This window comes from Hevea brasiliensis, chromosome 3 (genome assembly GCF_030052815.1).
Source record: "Hevea brasiliensis isolate MT/VB/25A 57/8 chromosome 3, ASM3005281v1, whole genome shotgun sequence".
NCBI classification, from domain to species: domain Eukaryota; kingdom Viridiplantae; phylum Streptophyta; class Magnoliopsida; order Malpighiales; family Euphorbiaceae; genus Hevea; species Hevea brasiliensis.
This window is the reverse complement of record NC_079495.1, coordinates 6457962-6472632: the sequence shown is the minus strand read 5'-3', so window position 1 is coordinate 6472632 and position 14671 is coordinate 6457962. Positions and strand designations below refer to the sequence as shown.

Here is a 14671-nt window from a genome sequence, read left to right as displayed (position 1 = left end):
TATCTTTGAGGGGTTATTTTTATCCTTTTGATTTTTTTTATTTTGACATTTAATTCTGGAATTATCTCTGCAGGGAGCAAGAAATTAGAGCTGCTGAAGAAAGACTGCTGGAAAAGGATATACCAAGAACTGCTGATGAATTTGAGAAACTGGTTCGAAGTTCTCCTAATAGCAGTTTTGTTTGGATAAAATACATGGCTTTCATGCTTAATTTGGCTGATGTTGAGAAAGCTCGCTTGATTGCCGAAAGGTATTTTTGCTTACAAGAATGGCTATCTATTGGAAATGTGAATGCTAATTGCTGATTGAGACCTTTTATCCATCTGCTTGATTTTAATATTTTTCTTTGGGCAATAACAGAACTTATAGTGCATATTTGTAATACTGTCGCACAAGTTGATTATATGGAAATGCATTGTAGGATACTGTGATTGTCTTGAGATGTAAAATAACTTGAGTGCTGTTTTTATTTACTTTTTAAGGGCTCTGAGAACAATAAATATTCGTGAAGAAAATGAGAAGCTAAACATCTGGGTTGCCTACTTCAATTTGGAAAATGAATATGGAAATCCTCCAGAGGTAATAGAAAATGACTTGAATTTCATGTTTGTTACCTTTTTTTCATAACATGAATTGGTCATTCAGCAATTTAGAGTTTCTTTTCAGGAAGCTGTTAAAAAAGTATTTCAAAGAGCTCTGCAGTATTGTGACCCTAAGAAAGTACATCTAGCACTTTTGGGAGTATATGAAAGGACTGAGCAGCATAGTTTGGCTGATGAGCTTCTTGAAAGAATGGTCAAGAAGTTCAAGCACTCATGCAAGGTATATTATGGTTTCTGTTTTTTGTTTCCCTTCTATTGAAAGTTTTTGTTTGACACATTGTTGAACCTTTAAGTGTTACCTTTTATGGAATCCTAGATTTGGCTGAGACGGGTACAGAGACTTTTGAAGCAAGAGCAAGATGGGGTTCAGTCTGTTATTCAGCGTGCCCTGTTATGCCTTCCCCGTCATAGGCATATCAAATTCATCTCACAATCAGCTATCCTTGAATTCAAATGCGGGGTTCCTGATAGAGGGCGATCCATGTTTGAAGGAATTTTGCGGGAGTACCCAAAGAGAACAGATTTGTGGAGTGTTTATCTTGATCAGGTAAGATGGTTACTTTATTTAGTTACTTTAGACAATTACTTCATTTTGTTACTTTGTTATTCCACTGCCCATAACTTTTGTTCTGGTTTCACAAAATGACAGGAGATTAGACTCGGAGATGTGGATGTAACTCGCTCTCTATTTGAGAGGGCCATTAGTCTGAGCCTCCCACCTAAAAAGATGAAGGTATGTTCAATTTATACACTAGGTTTTGCATAAATGTTCTCGTTTTGCGTCTTCCTATTTTTGCATTTTTGTATGTATCATTTTCTGTATTTTTGCAGTTCTTATTCAAGAAATATCTCGAGTATGAGAAGTCTCTTGGTGATGAGGAACAAATCGACTCTGTGAGACAAAAGGCAATGGAATATGTTGAGAACACTCTGGCTTGATATTGGTCCTAAGTTTCCAGTTTCAACTTGCAACAAAATGGGAATCAGTTAATTGGCCTTGTACAGTCCAAAGATATCAGTGAATTTATTCCATGTTCTTTCACAAGCAAAATGAAAGAAAGGCTGCGTAAATTATGTCAAGCTAATTGAGCATAACATTGAGGTGTGGCTAACTTAGAGGCCATTGCATTGATATGAAGTTTCAGAAATTGCCCGAGTGCTAATTGGCAGTATGGATAATGTTAGAAGAAATGGATGCAAATGGACATTAATGTCAAGAACTCAAGATATGTTGTGAACTGAGCCCTAATTTTGATCCCAAGGGCTTTTCTTGTACTATTTAGAAAATTAATGATGTAAAAATGAAGGGGAATGGCCATCCAAATGTATCAATTTTCTTGTTTTTGCCTGCTTTTTTTCCTACTCCTTTCCTGCTTGCATTTTGTCGAATCTGAAGAGTCTAAACTTTTGATGCTTAGCTCATTTCGATTCAAATCTCAGATGGTCTAGAAATTGAGTTTTGATCACAGGCAAGACAAAAGAGAAAGAAACATCCTTCATAGCTCAGGTGCACCATGAATATGATCAAATCTCAGATGCTATCAAAATGCAGATCCAAGAATGGCAGGGCTCTTGCCATTTTAGCTCATTTTCTGATTTATTTACTATAATCTCTTTTCACCAGCAAGCATCACATGAGCCTACAGTTGAAGACTGGCAAAAGCAGAATAAAAATGGCAAGGGAATTGTACATCAAAGATGAAAAAATGTCTTGTGAAATTTTTTAGCCCGCCCAACTGCTCGATGATATAAATTATATTTCAATTTGGCTCAGTTGCACCTTATAAAATTTGACAATTGAAGCATATATTTCTTAAAATTAATGGTATTAATATCATATAAAACACATAAATATTAATTTAATATAATATTCGTGTATATTAAAAATGGAGAAAATAAAAATTTCCAAATTTTAAATAAAAATTTCTAATTTGGAAGAGTTTTATTTTATACCTTTTAATATATTAATATTAGTTTCAATGTGCCGCATGTAACTAGATTTTGTTTCGCAAAAAATAATTTATATATAAAAAATATTTTTTTAAAAAATATTTTTTGTTATTTATTTATAATATTAAATTAATAGTATATATTTATGTCAGGAATGTATGAATGTTCATATTTTAATAAGATTATTAAAATATAAAAAATAAAAAATAATTTAGCTTTCATTTTAATTAGGAAAATATTTTTTATTGGCTCAATTTTTTAAGTTTCTTAAATGCTAGAAAATATAAAAAATGTTTTATAATCAAATATTTTTCATAAAATAAATGTAGCCCTAATTAGGTTAAATAATTAAAAAAAAATAGACTTAATTGATTTTTCTATGAAGTTGGAGGATCAATTTAAACTTTTTCTTTTTTAAAGAAAGTTTGAGTCATATGGGCTGGTCTGAGTTAAGTTGTTTAGAGCTGATTTATTGGGGCTGGGCTTAGTGCGAAAATTCAAGCTTATTTGATTAAATTCGTTTTAATTCAATTTTTTAAAATTTTGTAAACTTTAATTGAATTAATATAAAATTTAATTTTATTAATTTTAATAATAATTAATTTTAAATTTAAAATAAATCTGACTAAAATTAATCAGATTTTACAATAAATAATTTTAATTAAAGTTATTTATATTAAAATTACTTTGTTTAAAAAAAAATAAAATTAGTTAATTACCCTACAGATCCTTTTTTTTCTCTTTCGTATTTTTGTTTTTTTCGTCTGTCCCTCGCCTGTACTCTTCTTTCTCTTCAACTTTCTCTAAATCCAAACATCTGTAATCTCCATCATGAAAATTTCACTAACTCCTTCTGTCTCACTGTCTTGATCTAACTTTTTGATTTCTGGTAAATCTTCTCAATCTTGCGTCTTACTTTGCAGATCTGTGCTTCAAATTTACTTTCAGCTTTGCTTGTTCTGATGAGTTTTGACGATTTGATGAGCTTGTGTAGTTCAGCTGATCAATTCATTAATCTTACAGTTTTTAAAATATTATAGCTTAGCTAATCCTAGAGACGCTTACTGTTGTTTACGGTGATGAGATGGATGCAATGTGTTGATCGATATTTAATATGCATTTTTTTTTTTTTTTGGTTTCTTTGATTTGGGTAGTTGCGGAAATGGAATTAGAGACGAAATTGAGGTTGTGAATTCCTTTCATTTTTCAACGTACTTAGTAGATGTATAAAACCTCCATTAATCTTATCTCAGAATTTCATGGGTAGCTTTGGATATCACTGTAATTGGCATCTTTTTTTTAAAGCAATAGAATTTCATTTTCTGGGAGAATTTTTACCTTCTATACTCTCTTCTTATCTTCGATCTGAGTCCTTGGATCTCTAGAATTGCAGTTGCTGGAAGGTTGAATTTTTTATCGAAATGTGCTCTACCTTCATTGTAAGTTATTGGAATTGCAATTACTTGTATTATTTAATCATATTGTTAGAGCTGATCATTTGAACTGGTAGATTTGGTTTTTATTTTTATTTTAGCTATGAACAGTTAAGCTGTTCCTGTTTAGATTCAATCTACATGCTAAAAGATATGAACAGTAATTTTGTTGATGAAAGCTACTGCCTGACTTCTCATTTTCAGGTTTTCATTGAAGAGAATTCGTGCTCTCATTGTGTTCTGGGACTTGTGTGCAAATGTTAAAGAACAGGATTTATGTGAATGTCATCAATTATTGTATTCTCTGTTGATGGTGTTCAGTTCTGAGTGCCTTGGTAAGGATTGTGGTTCATGCTCTGGTTCTAGGAACTTAGAAAGTCCAGTATAAATTCAGTGTTGTCAAGAGGCGCCCAGGTGCTCACCTAGGTGCCCTGGCGAGGTGGAATCTGGGCACCTCGCCTAGGAAGCCTCTAGGCAAGGCACCTTCAACTAGGCGCAGCATAAGCACCCAGGTGAGGTCAAGGCGAGGCGTCACCAGCGCCCCCAAGCGAGAAATTAAAAAAGAAAAGTTGAGAGAGAGTGAAACTAACCTTATTTGTTTTCACCTTTTGGCATCCACATGATGACTAGAAAATAAGGATTTTGAGTTTGCATGACATAGGGAATGAAATTGAACAATGCATCTAAAATTTTAAATTGTATTATGTGTTTTATGGTTTTTGCTTTAACATTTTGTGTTATTAGAGGAATGCTTTTGATCTTAAAGCTTAAAACATATAATATATTATGAAACATGAATATAAAATTTGGCAATTTATTGATTGTGTAATATGTTAGACCGTTTTTCATTGTATATTTAATTATTTATTATTTTAGAATAAATTAGCTCCTCAATTCGCTCGGGCAAGCGCCTAGCCCCTTGGACGATGAAGGACCTTCTCATCCTAAGGGTGCCTAGCGCTTTTGACAACGCTTATAAAATCAGTTCTTTTTTTTTTTCTTCTACAAAGCTTAAGCATGGCCAAAACTGATGGAAGAAATAATTTTTTGAATGTATACAAGATTTGGTGGGATCCAATACTTGATTGATTGATGCTTGGGTGTTTCTGTTGATTCTCACATTTGAATAAATAATTGTTTCTGTTGATAACATAATTTGATGGTTAGCTGGAACTCTAGATAAACAAATTCAAGTTAACTTGTCTTTTTGTCTGTAATTTGGCAGGAACCATGATATTCATATATTATTTCTCATTGAAGCTTGTTTTGTGTGTATAGGATAAGCTATAGTTACTGACACGCGATGTCTTCAGCTCAAGATCCATTTTATATAGTGAAGGAGGAAATTCAAGAATCTGTAAGTTTTTTTGTCATTATTTGTAGATTGTGCTGTTGCTCTTGAAATATAGCTCCAATGTGTTAATATGTGCATATATTTAATTTCTGGCTAATTTTATTTTTAGTTACAACTTACAATGTAAAAATATTTGTATCAAAAGGATACTTATTTTGCTAGTGCTGTTTAAAAGGGTCATACCATCCTTCCTTGAACTTAAATAGTTGCATTATACTCTAAATGATGAATTTTGGTAAAACACATCTTGAAAATATTAGATTTGAGTCTTTCATCCTTGCTCCATTTGTGTTAGAGCTTCGTTTTCCTCTTCATTTAGGTCTATGTGTTGAATCTCTTGTGGAGGAAATTGCCTAGGTTGAGACTGAAGGGTAATTGAATTTGCAACATGTGATCAATAATGTCAGTGTTCATTGGTTGAAAATTTGGATCAAAAGAAAATTGGTTTTCTTAATTTTTCCCTTACTCTTATAGCTTCTTTAGACACCTCGAAGAACATTCAATTAACATTTTCTATAAATGTTTGGATTAGTAACAAAAGTAGAGAACTGGGATTTAGAAAGAAAATATAATTTTAAAATATAGAGAATGTGGGAAAAAATAATGGATGAAAATTTGTTGAAAATATGAATTATTTGGGAATTGTTAGAAATAATGGCAAATGAATGTAATTAGAGGAATGAGAGAGTGGAATTGAGAGCTTGAGAAATTGGAAGAATGAGAAGAAGATGGAGAATTGTTAGTGTGGTAAGAAAATTTGATTGTGGGTATTTATTGGCAAATTTAAAATTTTCATCTTCTCAAAATATCCCTGAAACTAGCTGTTATATAGCTATGAGTAAGGGTAAAATGGTGACTTTCATATATATATATATATATATATAAACCCTTAACTCAGTTGAAAAGTTGTATATAATTGAAAGTACCTGTCGTGGTGTAGTGTGTGTGCGCACCTGAGTCGAGTCTGTGAACAGTTGACTGGTTTTGGTCATGGGTTTGACCAAACTGGTACCGTGCCCTACCCGGCCTGTGGTCAGGCCTAACCGTACTACACTCCTCCCCTTTGCTGGGATCCTTTAGTGAATAATAATTTCTTCTCTAACAAATATGAGCCATAACACTACTCTGTTTTGGCTAACAATGTATCTGTTGAACTTTTTCCTTTTGGTATTATCAATAATCAATGATGTGATAATTACTAGTGAACTTTCACTTTTAAGACAATGGACTATAATATATTATATAATCTCTTAATCTCTGGAGTCATCAACACGCCACTCCTACTGGTTAAAAAAATAATAATAAAAAAGAGGAAAAGTCTCTTGCTCGTTCATGCATACCTTTGCATTCAAATGTCTTTAAGCTTTTATGAAAATCATTTTGATATTTGCATATATTTGTGATGTCTTTGCCTTTTTCAGTTCTATGGGATATTTTCTATTGGGCTGATTCCCCTAATCCTTCACCTTCTTTTGATGTTTTTGTTAGATTGATAAGCTGCTATCTACTTTTCACCAATGGGAACGGGCTTCTTCTGATCCTGAAGACCAAATGCATCTGGCAAATGAGCTAGTTACTGGTTGTGAGAGCATTGCATGGCAGGTACCAGATATTGCTATAGTGTTCTTGGAGCACTTCTCCTTATATTTCATTGGAAGTCAGCAATCAATTTCTCTTCTTGGTTGAGTGCTTAGAAAGTCAGTTAGAAGAAAAGTCGAGTGTAATCCTAAGTTGATTAACCAATTTCTATTATCGTTACTTCTACTTGTGCAACTCTATTAATAAACTAAGATAATTATTTAGGCAAAGTTGGCATTGTGTACTCCATGTGACATTGTGTCTTTTAATTTAACAATTTAATTGCTGTCTGCAACTGCTGAAAACTTTCTTCATGATAGGAAGGTGGATGAGCTAGACAAAACAATTTCTGTAGCAGCTAGAGATCCTTCTTGGTATGGGATTGATGAGGTGGAGCTCGAAAAACGAAAGAGATGGACTAGCACTGCTCGTGTTCAGGTATCATCTTTGTAATTTTTTTATGTCAAAAAGGTTACAGAAATGTAAATGTGTTTTATTTCCTTTCAGTTTTTAATTTTTCCTCATTTTTTGAGGATGGTGAGCCCTATTTTTTGTTAGCTAATTGGCATAACAAACTTTTATTTTACAAACTATTGGTTGAAAACATAACTAGAGCCTTAGGTTTGCTTTATCTCCATATGCATTTCCTGAAGGATTTTATTACTTTATAAGGTGGGCAATGTGAAGAAAGCAGTTGTAGCTGGAAAAGAGGTGAACAGTAATGGAACTACCAGCGTAAATGGGATGCGCAGAGAGTTAATGAGGCTGCAAAATTCTCACCAGACAGATAAATCCAACCTGTATACTCAAGATAATGATGATTTCATACAATCAGAATCAGATCGACAAATGCTTCTTATAAAGTAATCTTTTCCTCATTCTCCTACTCAGGCTTGCTTCTCTCTCTCTCTCTCTCTCTCTCTCTCTCTCTCTCTCTGTGTGTGTGTGTGTGTGTGTGTGTGTGTGTAGGTGCTTCAATTGATGTCTACATAATCAGCATTCACTTGTTTAAATGTATAGTTGTTTTTGTAAGTGTTTCTATGTTTGATGGAAGGTTAGATGAAAAGAATTTACTTGTTTTTTTGAATAGAAGACTCAATCAGGGCAGGTGACGCAGTGCTGTTGGATCCAAAAACAAAAGAAGAATGTCACGACAGAATAGTACACACTGGGGCATGTACGAGGACCCAAAAACATGCCTAATGTGTGTTCTTCTGTCCAGCAGCGGGCAGAAGGGTTTTTTGGTCCAAAGACTTCTCCAACGGTCCTATTTCACTTAGGACTTCCAGTTTTGTTAGGTGGAAATCAGTGTAGAATCAATTTAGGAGCTTTCCAACTCTTAGAAAGATTTATTTTTTGTTTTCCCATAGTACCTAGTATTAGGGGCGTGCAGTTTTTGGTTTAAACTGAAAAACCGAACCAAACCAATTTGGTTCAATACGTTTGGTTTTTCAGTCTAGTCGGTTTGGTTTGAATTAGGATTTTAGATAATTTCAGTTTTTCAGTTCGGTTCAGTTAATTTAATTAGAAAACTGAACTGACTGAAACTACATACTAATTGATATTGTTCTAACTCTATACGGGTATAGATCTGCAATACAGGAGCAAACATTGGTGGGTTGGCTTAAGTAACCTCTGCGATATTAAATCAGTAAAAGAATCGAAGATAATATGGAGTAAGAGAGAACTAAGGTAAGGTAAGCATACCTAATAGTCCCCTTATATGGGCAACATATAGACTCCTGTAAAAGTAGGAGTGTTAATTGGATTAGGATTTGGAGTCTGAGTATTATGGGATTGATCTCCTTGTATCAAAGTCCATCTAGGTTCAAGACTGTTACTTGATCATCCCAAGTATCTTGGAACCCTAATCCTTTAGTCATTGAATGTCCGAGCTATACGCATGAGTCGAATCATATAGGTCAATGTACATGGGTTAGACATCTAAACAACTGACCTATCACTCGATTTTAGGGACGTAGTATTACTAACGTTTGTCATGTGCTCACTTCATATGTTGCGTTTTGCTCAATAAATAAACATAAATAAATGCAACTTGTTTTACTTAGTACCCATTTCCTCTCATTCTCTCGCTTCTCTTAGATGCCTCCCCTCCTAGATTTTTTGAGTTTTCTTCCTCTTCTTCTTCTCCTCCATTTCTAGTTCTTTTATTCTCTATATAGATGCAACATCATCAATGGTTGTGGCTCAAACTTGATTGACGCAGCATCATCAATGGTAGTGGCTGGCTTAATCAATGGACAACGGTTGTAATGGCTAGAGGGATTCACACGTTGGAAGTATCGTTCACCTTCATGCTTCGCTGATTTTGCCACGAAGGTCGAAGGGATCTGTGGCTTTGTGCAATGAATATCAATGGGTGAAGGCTTTGATGGGCCTGCATGCTTGATTTATGTCTATGCTTGGAGTCTCCCACGCTTGATTTCTTTTTCTTTTTCTATGATTGTGGAATTCTTAGATCATGAGGGCTCCTTTTTGTTTCTTGAATTGATAATATTGTTGTGATACACATATATTTTTGTGTTTATGTTATTGTTTGTGTAGTTGCAGAGCGGTTTTTGAGTAGTAGCTTGTGATGGGTTTTCTTTGATTCAAGAACCGATGAATTGAACCGAACCAAACCGAACCTATCATTTGCTCTGCCCTACCTAGGATTAGTTATTTAGGTTTCCTGTTTTAATTAGGATTTAGTTTTTTCCTATTTAGTTTAGGATACCTAATGTATTTTAGCTTAACTAAATTTCCTAAATAGCAGGTATATTGATGTAGAACAAAGGAAAAAAAAAATAAAGAAGAAGAGAAATCATGGACCAATCCTTAAAAAAGAGAATTAATTCTCAATAATTTTATTTAATCTCAATAATAATCATAATCCAAAACTGTTAAATAATAAAAATTAGCTCTATTTATAGAGCTTACAACCCTAATCAAATTAGGAATAGAAATCCTAATTCAACTCTAATTAGGAATACTAAATAAAATAAATTAGAAAACAATAGACCTAATAATAAAAAAAATCCTAAATAATAAAAACTCTTTAAATTTCTTAATTCTATAATTATTAAAATTCATAAATAAAATTTTAAACTTCCTATTCTGCATTATTCTCCCTTGGTTGGAAAAAACTCGACCTCGAGTCTTGGAAGTGCGAGAGAATCAGAGTCTGCATTAGGAGAACAATCAACTCTTCATTCTTGTATAGTAGCACCAAGCTTGAAATCAAGCACTTCATGCTTTCCTTTGCATCTCTAAAAGAATCTAGATAAATAAAATCAAGCTTATTAACAGTTGAAAGGCTCTTCAAATCATTGGGAATAACTTGATTTTCTTCATTCTCCTTTAAAGTTTCCATGGCTTGAATAGCCTCATCAGTTTCTTGCTCTAGAATAGGCTCTTCAATAGGTGTATGTTCAATACTCAAATCTTCAGATTCTTCAAGTTGTTCCTTTTCACTTTCATCTTCAACCTCAAGTTGCTTTTCAAATTCAAGCTTCTCTTGATGTTGTTCTTGTTGTTGCGTTGCTTTTTCAAGACTTTTTTGCTTTTATATTTTCAATACTTTTTATTGTATCCAAATGTTGTCTCAATTGAAACAATTGTGCTTCTTTCCATGCTTCAAAACATTCAACTTCTTTATCCTTAACTTCTTGATGAGCTTGTTGATCATGATACTTATTCTTACATTCTTCAAGTGCTCTCTCCCTATATTGTAAGATTCGTATATCTTGATACTCATCAAATAAACTGTAAGGAGCATAACTAGGACCACTATGTAAATCTATCAAATAAGATATTTCATCAAGTTGTTCATAATAGTTATCGATTTCAACTTGTATTCTTTGACTTGTATCCCATAATTCATCTGATTGTACCTTAGAATCATTAATTTCATTATGTAGTCCTTCATTATTGGTCCACTACATGATATTCAAATTAAAGAAGCATACCTCATCCAAGAAAACTCCAACTTCTCTTTTTAGTTGTGGCACAATCTGCTGTTGGAGAGTGATGTGGGAGGCAAAGGAGAGCAATAGAGTAGGGGTGGCCACGGTTCAGGAACCGCCGGTTACAGTTCCTGAACCGCCGGTTTAGGTTCAATGAAATCATGAACCTGAACCAAACCGCTAGGGGACGGTTTGGAAGGTTCCTGAACCGCCGGCTCCGGTTTGAGCCCCGGTTTAAAACGGTTTGAAGGGCGGTTCGAAAAAGAACGGTTCAAGACAGTTTGGAGGACAGTTTGGAAGCGGTTTAGGGATGGCTTAAGAGTAGCTTAGACAAAAAAAATTAGAGAAAAATTTTATTGATTCAAAATTTAAGTTATATTTGTAAAAATATTTTAATTTTTCTTAGAAATCTTTCAATCAAAATAAAATAAGAAAAAAAAAGAAAGAAAATAATTTATCTTTAAGAAAAATTTAATAAATAAAGACTTGAACTTGATTAAAAAACTAGAGATGAAATTAATTTTTTTTAAAGAAATTAGCAAAAAGTGTATGAACTTAATTTTGCCTAAATATCCCTTTAGGATTTAGAGGAATAAAAATTTTTTGTTCTATTACTTGCCTTTTTTTAAAAATTATATAATAATTAATAATTAAAAAGTATAAAAGAGAAAAAAAATTAAAATAGAGGGTATTGGAAATTTTATTGAGAATTTAAAGTAATAACAAAGTAATTGATATAGTATTGAAAATTTCAGTAAGTATATAAAATAATAAAGTAGGAGAATTGAGAGAATATTGAAAATTAAAATGAGTGTAGAAAATAATTATTTAGAGAATTTGAGAAAAATTGAAAAAATATTAAGAATTGAAGAAAATGCAGAGAATAATTGTGTAGAGAATTAATGATATATATAAATGAATTAGGAGTGAGGTAACATATTTATTAAATTTTTTTATATTTAAATCGCCGGTTTAATTCGGTTCGAAATCGTCGGTACAATTCGGTTCGGAATCGCCGGTTCACGGTTCGAAAAAAAAAATGAACTTGAACCAAACCGCAGAAGGACGGTTTCGGTCCGGTTCGAAGCCGGTTCTGGTTTTGGTCCGGTTTTGACCGAACCAGTTCCTGTTCGATTCCGGTTCAAAACCGGACCGTGGCCACCCCTACAATAGAGAATGGAATCCAATGCAACACAACCTAGAGTGAGCTGCGTGAGATCTAGTTCAAGCTGTGGCGAGTTCAGGAGTTGGATTTGACCCGACTTTAAAGGAATTGGTGCTAGGAGCAGTGGACGGTACTTTCAACAATAGGGATGGGTAGATCAACAGTCGGAGAAGGGCTTGGGGGTCAGATGACCGGAAAATTTGTTTCTGGCTTTTGTTTTTTTTTTTATAATAAATTGTAAACTAGGCAGTATATGTTTTGAAGGCTGAATGAAAATTTTGACAGGGAAAACGAAGGAAATTTTGAAATAGGTTAGAACACAGGTTGAAGGATTTTTGAAAGTTTGCGGAAGCTATGGAAATTTGAATTGAATTTAGACTCTGATACCAAAATTGATGTAGAACAAAAAGAAAAAAATCAAGAAGAAGAGAAATCAAGGACCAATCCTTAAAAAAGAGAACTAATTCTCAATAATAATCGTAATCCAAAGCTATTGAATAATAAAAATTAGCTCTATTTATAGAGCTTGCAACCCTAATCAAATTAGGAATAGAAATCCTAATTTAACTCTAATTAGGAATACTAAATAAGATAAATTAGAAAACAATAGACCTAATAATAATAAAATTCTTAAACAATAAAGATTCTTTACATTTCTTAATTCTATAATAATTAAAATTCTTAAATAAAATTCTAAACTTCCTATTCTGCATTACATATATTCCTAGTTAGTTTGGGAGACTTAAAACTCTATAAATTCCCCTAAATTCTATGTAATCTAGTTGTAGTTTGCAGTTAATAGAAATCCAGCGGAGAATTTTTCTCTCTATTTTCACTATGTTTGTGAGTGTGTGTTCTTTGTGAGCTTCACATTGCATCATCAAGTTTCTTGAGATTTTAGAAATGACAATCCTTTTCTTTTTTTTTTTTTTTTTTTAGATCTGCTAAACCTCATCTTTCTTGAAGTGAACACACCTCCCTTTTTAGACATTTTAGTTGGATTTGGCTATGTAGAACCTATGGTGATAATTTCCTGATTGTTTTGCATAAATATTTGACAATAAATTGGCATTTTCAATTGAAAAACTGGTTACTGGGCAAAAGTGAGTAATTTGTAGTTGAGTTGCTTTTCATGATGTTACAGACTTACAGTCATCTTGACTTGTCTGGTGCTTGTTGTAATTTAGGGCTAGGAAAGAAATGTTTATTTTTATATTGCAGTAAATGTTGTTAATGCGGTTTGTAGTGTCTTTCCCTCTTATCAGTCTTCAGATGTAGAGGTTATCTGTGTGTCCAAGATGTATATTATATTATCATGTTGTATTGCCATGGACCAAAATGAATCAATCAATAACAAACAAGATTTTGATTCATTCTTTTATTTGTTTCAAGTTAATGAGGCAAAAAGAATCATAGATCTTTATGATTGTTGGTGATTGCAGGCAACAGGATGAGGAGTTGGATGAGCTTAGTGCAAGTGTGGAGCGTATTGGAGGTGTTGGGCTTACTATACATGAAGAACTCCTTGCACAGGTTTGATTTTGTGGGTTGATGTTCTCTGTAAAGTGTCAACCTCAATCCAAATGGCATAAACTTGCATAAAAGTTATTAGTGCTTGTGTTCTTTGAAAAGCAAATTAGTAATCTCAACTAACAGACTCCAGTTGTCCTGAGTTTTAAGTGCTAAAATCCAAACTTTGGTTGTTTCAGGAAAAGATTATAGATGATTTGGGTATGGAAATGGACAGTACATCAAATCGTCTCGATTTTGTTCAGGTAATTTTCTCTCTGTAGCTTTGTATGAAAAAGGACCTTCTTTTCTTCTTCAGATGTTAAGTTCTTGGTCATTCTATACTTGCAGAAAAAAGTGGCTATGGTCATGAAGAAAGCCAGTGCGAAGGGGCAGATCATGATGATTTTATTTTTGATAGTTTTGTTCATCATTTTATTTGTTCTGGTCTTTCTTACTTAAACCTATAAAATAAGCAGCCACAGCCTGCGATGTGCCTACACAAGAGAATGTGCAACGAGGAAATTGGAGTCAAGCCTAGAAATACTGAACTGAAACGAGATAGCTGTTGAAGGTTTCGGCAGCATTTGAACTTGACTGCCATTTGATTTGTTGCAGTTTCTAGTCATGAAATATCATGCATGATTGGTTCATATGGTTATCCGTTTGTTTCTTCTTTGCATCATTGCATGTAATTAGTAATATTTGTTTTTCAAAGATATTAGGTGTATGCATATGGTGGACAAAGTTCCATTGTTTTTCCTTTTTTTTTTTATAATTATTTTATTTAGTTTCTAATAGTTAATAATTTTGAGGATAAATTACAATAAAATCATAAATATATTTGAATGAAATTGTAATAGGATCCCCTAGCTTTAATTCTATTATTCAAAAGTCCAAAAATTGAGACATTAGTGAAATAAAAAAAAATAATTTTCAAAAAAACAAATTCGTAAATCCAAAAATGTCTGTCTGACTACTTAAAAATAATTATGAAAAGGATTGACTGGACAAAAGATGATCTCTCACTGTACAGAAAATCACATTGCAAACAAAGGCCTTCAAGAGAAGGCATTGCATTCAGGAGGCCTAGAATAGCAAGCCCAAACAACAGC

At 33.0% G+C, this 14671-nt stretch overlaps 2 protein-coding genes across 7 annotated transcripts in view; both read left to right on the top strand.

The window, feature by feature from the left end:
* LOC110655113 (rRNA biogenesis protein RRP5) overlaps positions 1-1964 on the top strand; it is a 44715-nt gene extending 42751 nt beyond the window's left edge. Inside the window, exons 35-40 of the mRNA XM_021811296.2 lie at positions 74-250; positions 483-579; positions 667-822; positions 919-1149; positions 1252-1335; positions 1434-1964. Coding sequence (XP_021666988.2) covers positions 74-250; positions 483-579; positions 667-822; positions 919-1149; positions 1252-1335; positions 1434-1541 — 853 coding nt within the window. The 3' untranslated portion in view covers positions 1542-1964. The remainder of the gene's footprint in view (positions 1-73; positions 251-482; positions 580-666; positions 823-918; positions 1150-1251; positions 1336-1433) is intronic.
* A 1352-nt stretch (positions 1965-3316) lies between these two features.
* On the top strand, positions 3317-14209 carry LOC110655112 (syntaxin-61). Of its 6 annotated transcripts, none has more exons than XM_058143735.1 (10): positions 3346-3441; positions 3938-3991; positions 4190-4320; positions 5264-5342; positions 6828-6941; positions 7242-7355; positions 7590-7780; positions 13490-13580; positions 13757-13822; positions 13908-14209. In XM_058143735.1, exons 4-10 carry the CDS (start codon positions 5289-5291, stop codon positions 14016-14018), a joined length of 741 nt encoding a protein of 246 aa, XP_057999718.1. In that variant the 5' UTR covers positions 3346-3441; positions 3938-3991; positions 4190-4320; positions 5264-5288; the 3' UTR covers positions 14019-14209. The 6 variants fall into 6 exon arrangements, with proteins under 6 accessions (XP_057999719.1, XP_057999718.1, XP_057999722.1 ...); XM_058143737.1 differs by having other exon boundaries at positions 3350-3441; positions 3946-3991; XM_058143736.1 differs by lacking the exon at positions 3938-3991 and having other exon boundaries at positions 3317-3441.
* The last annotated feature ends 462 nt before the right edge of the window (positions 14210-14671 follow it).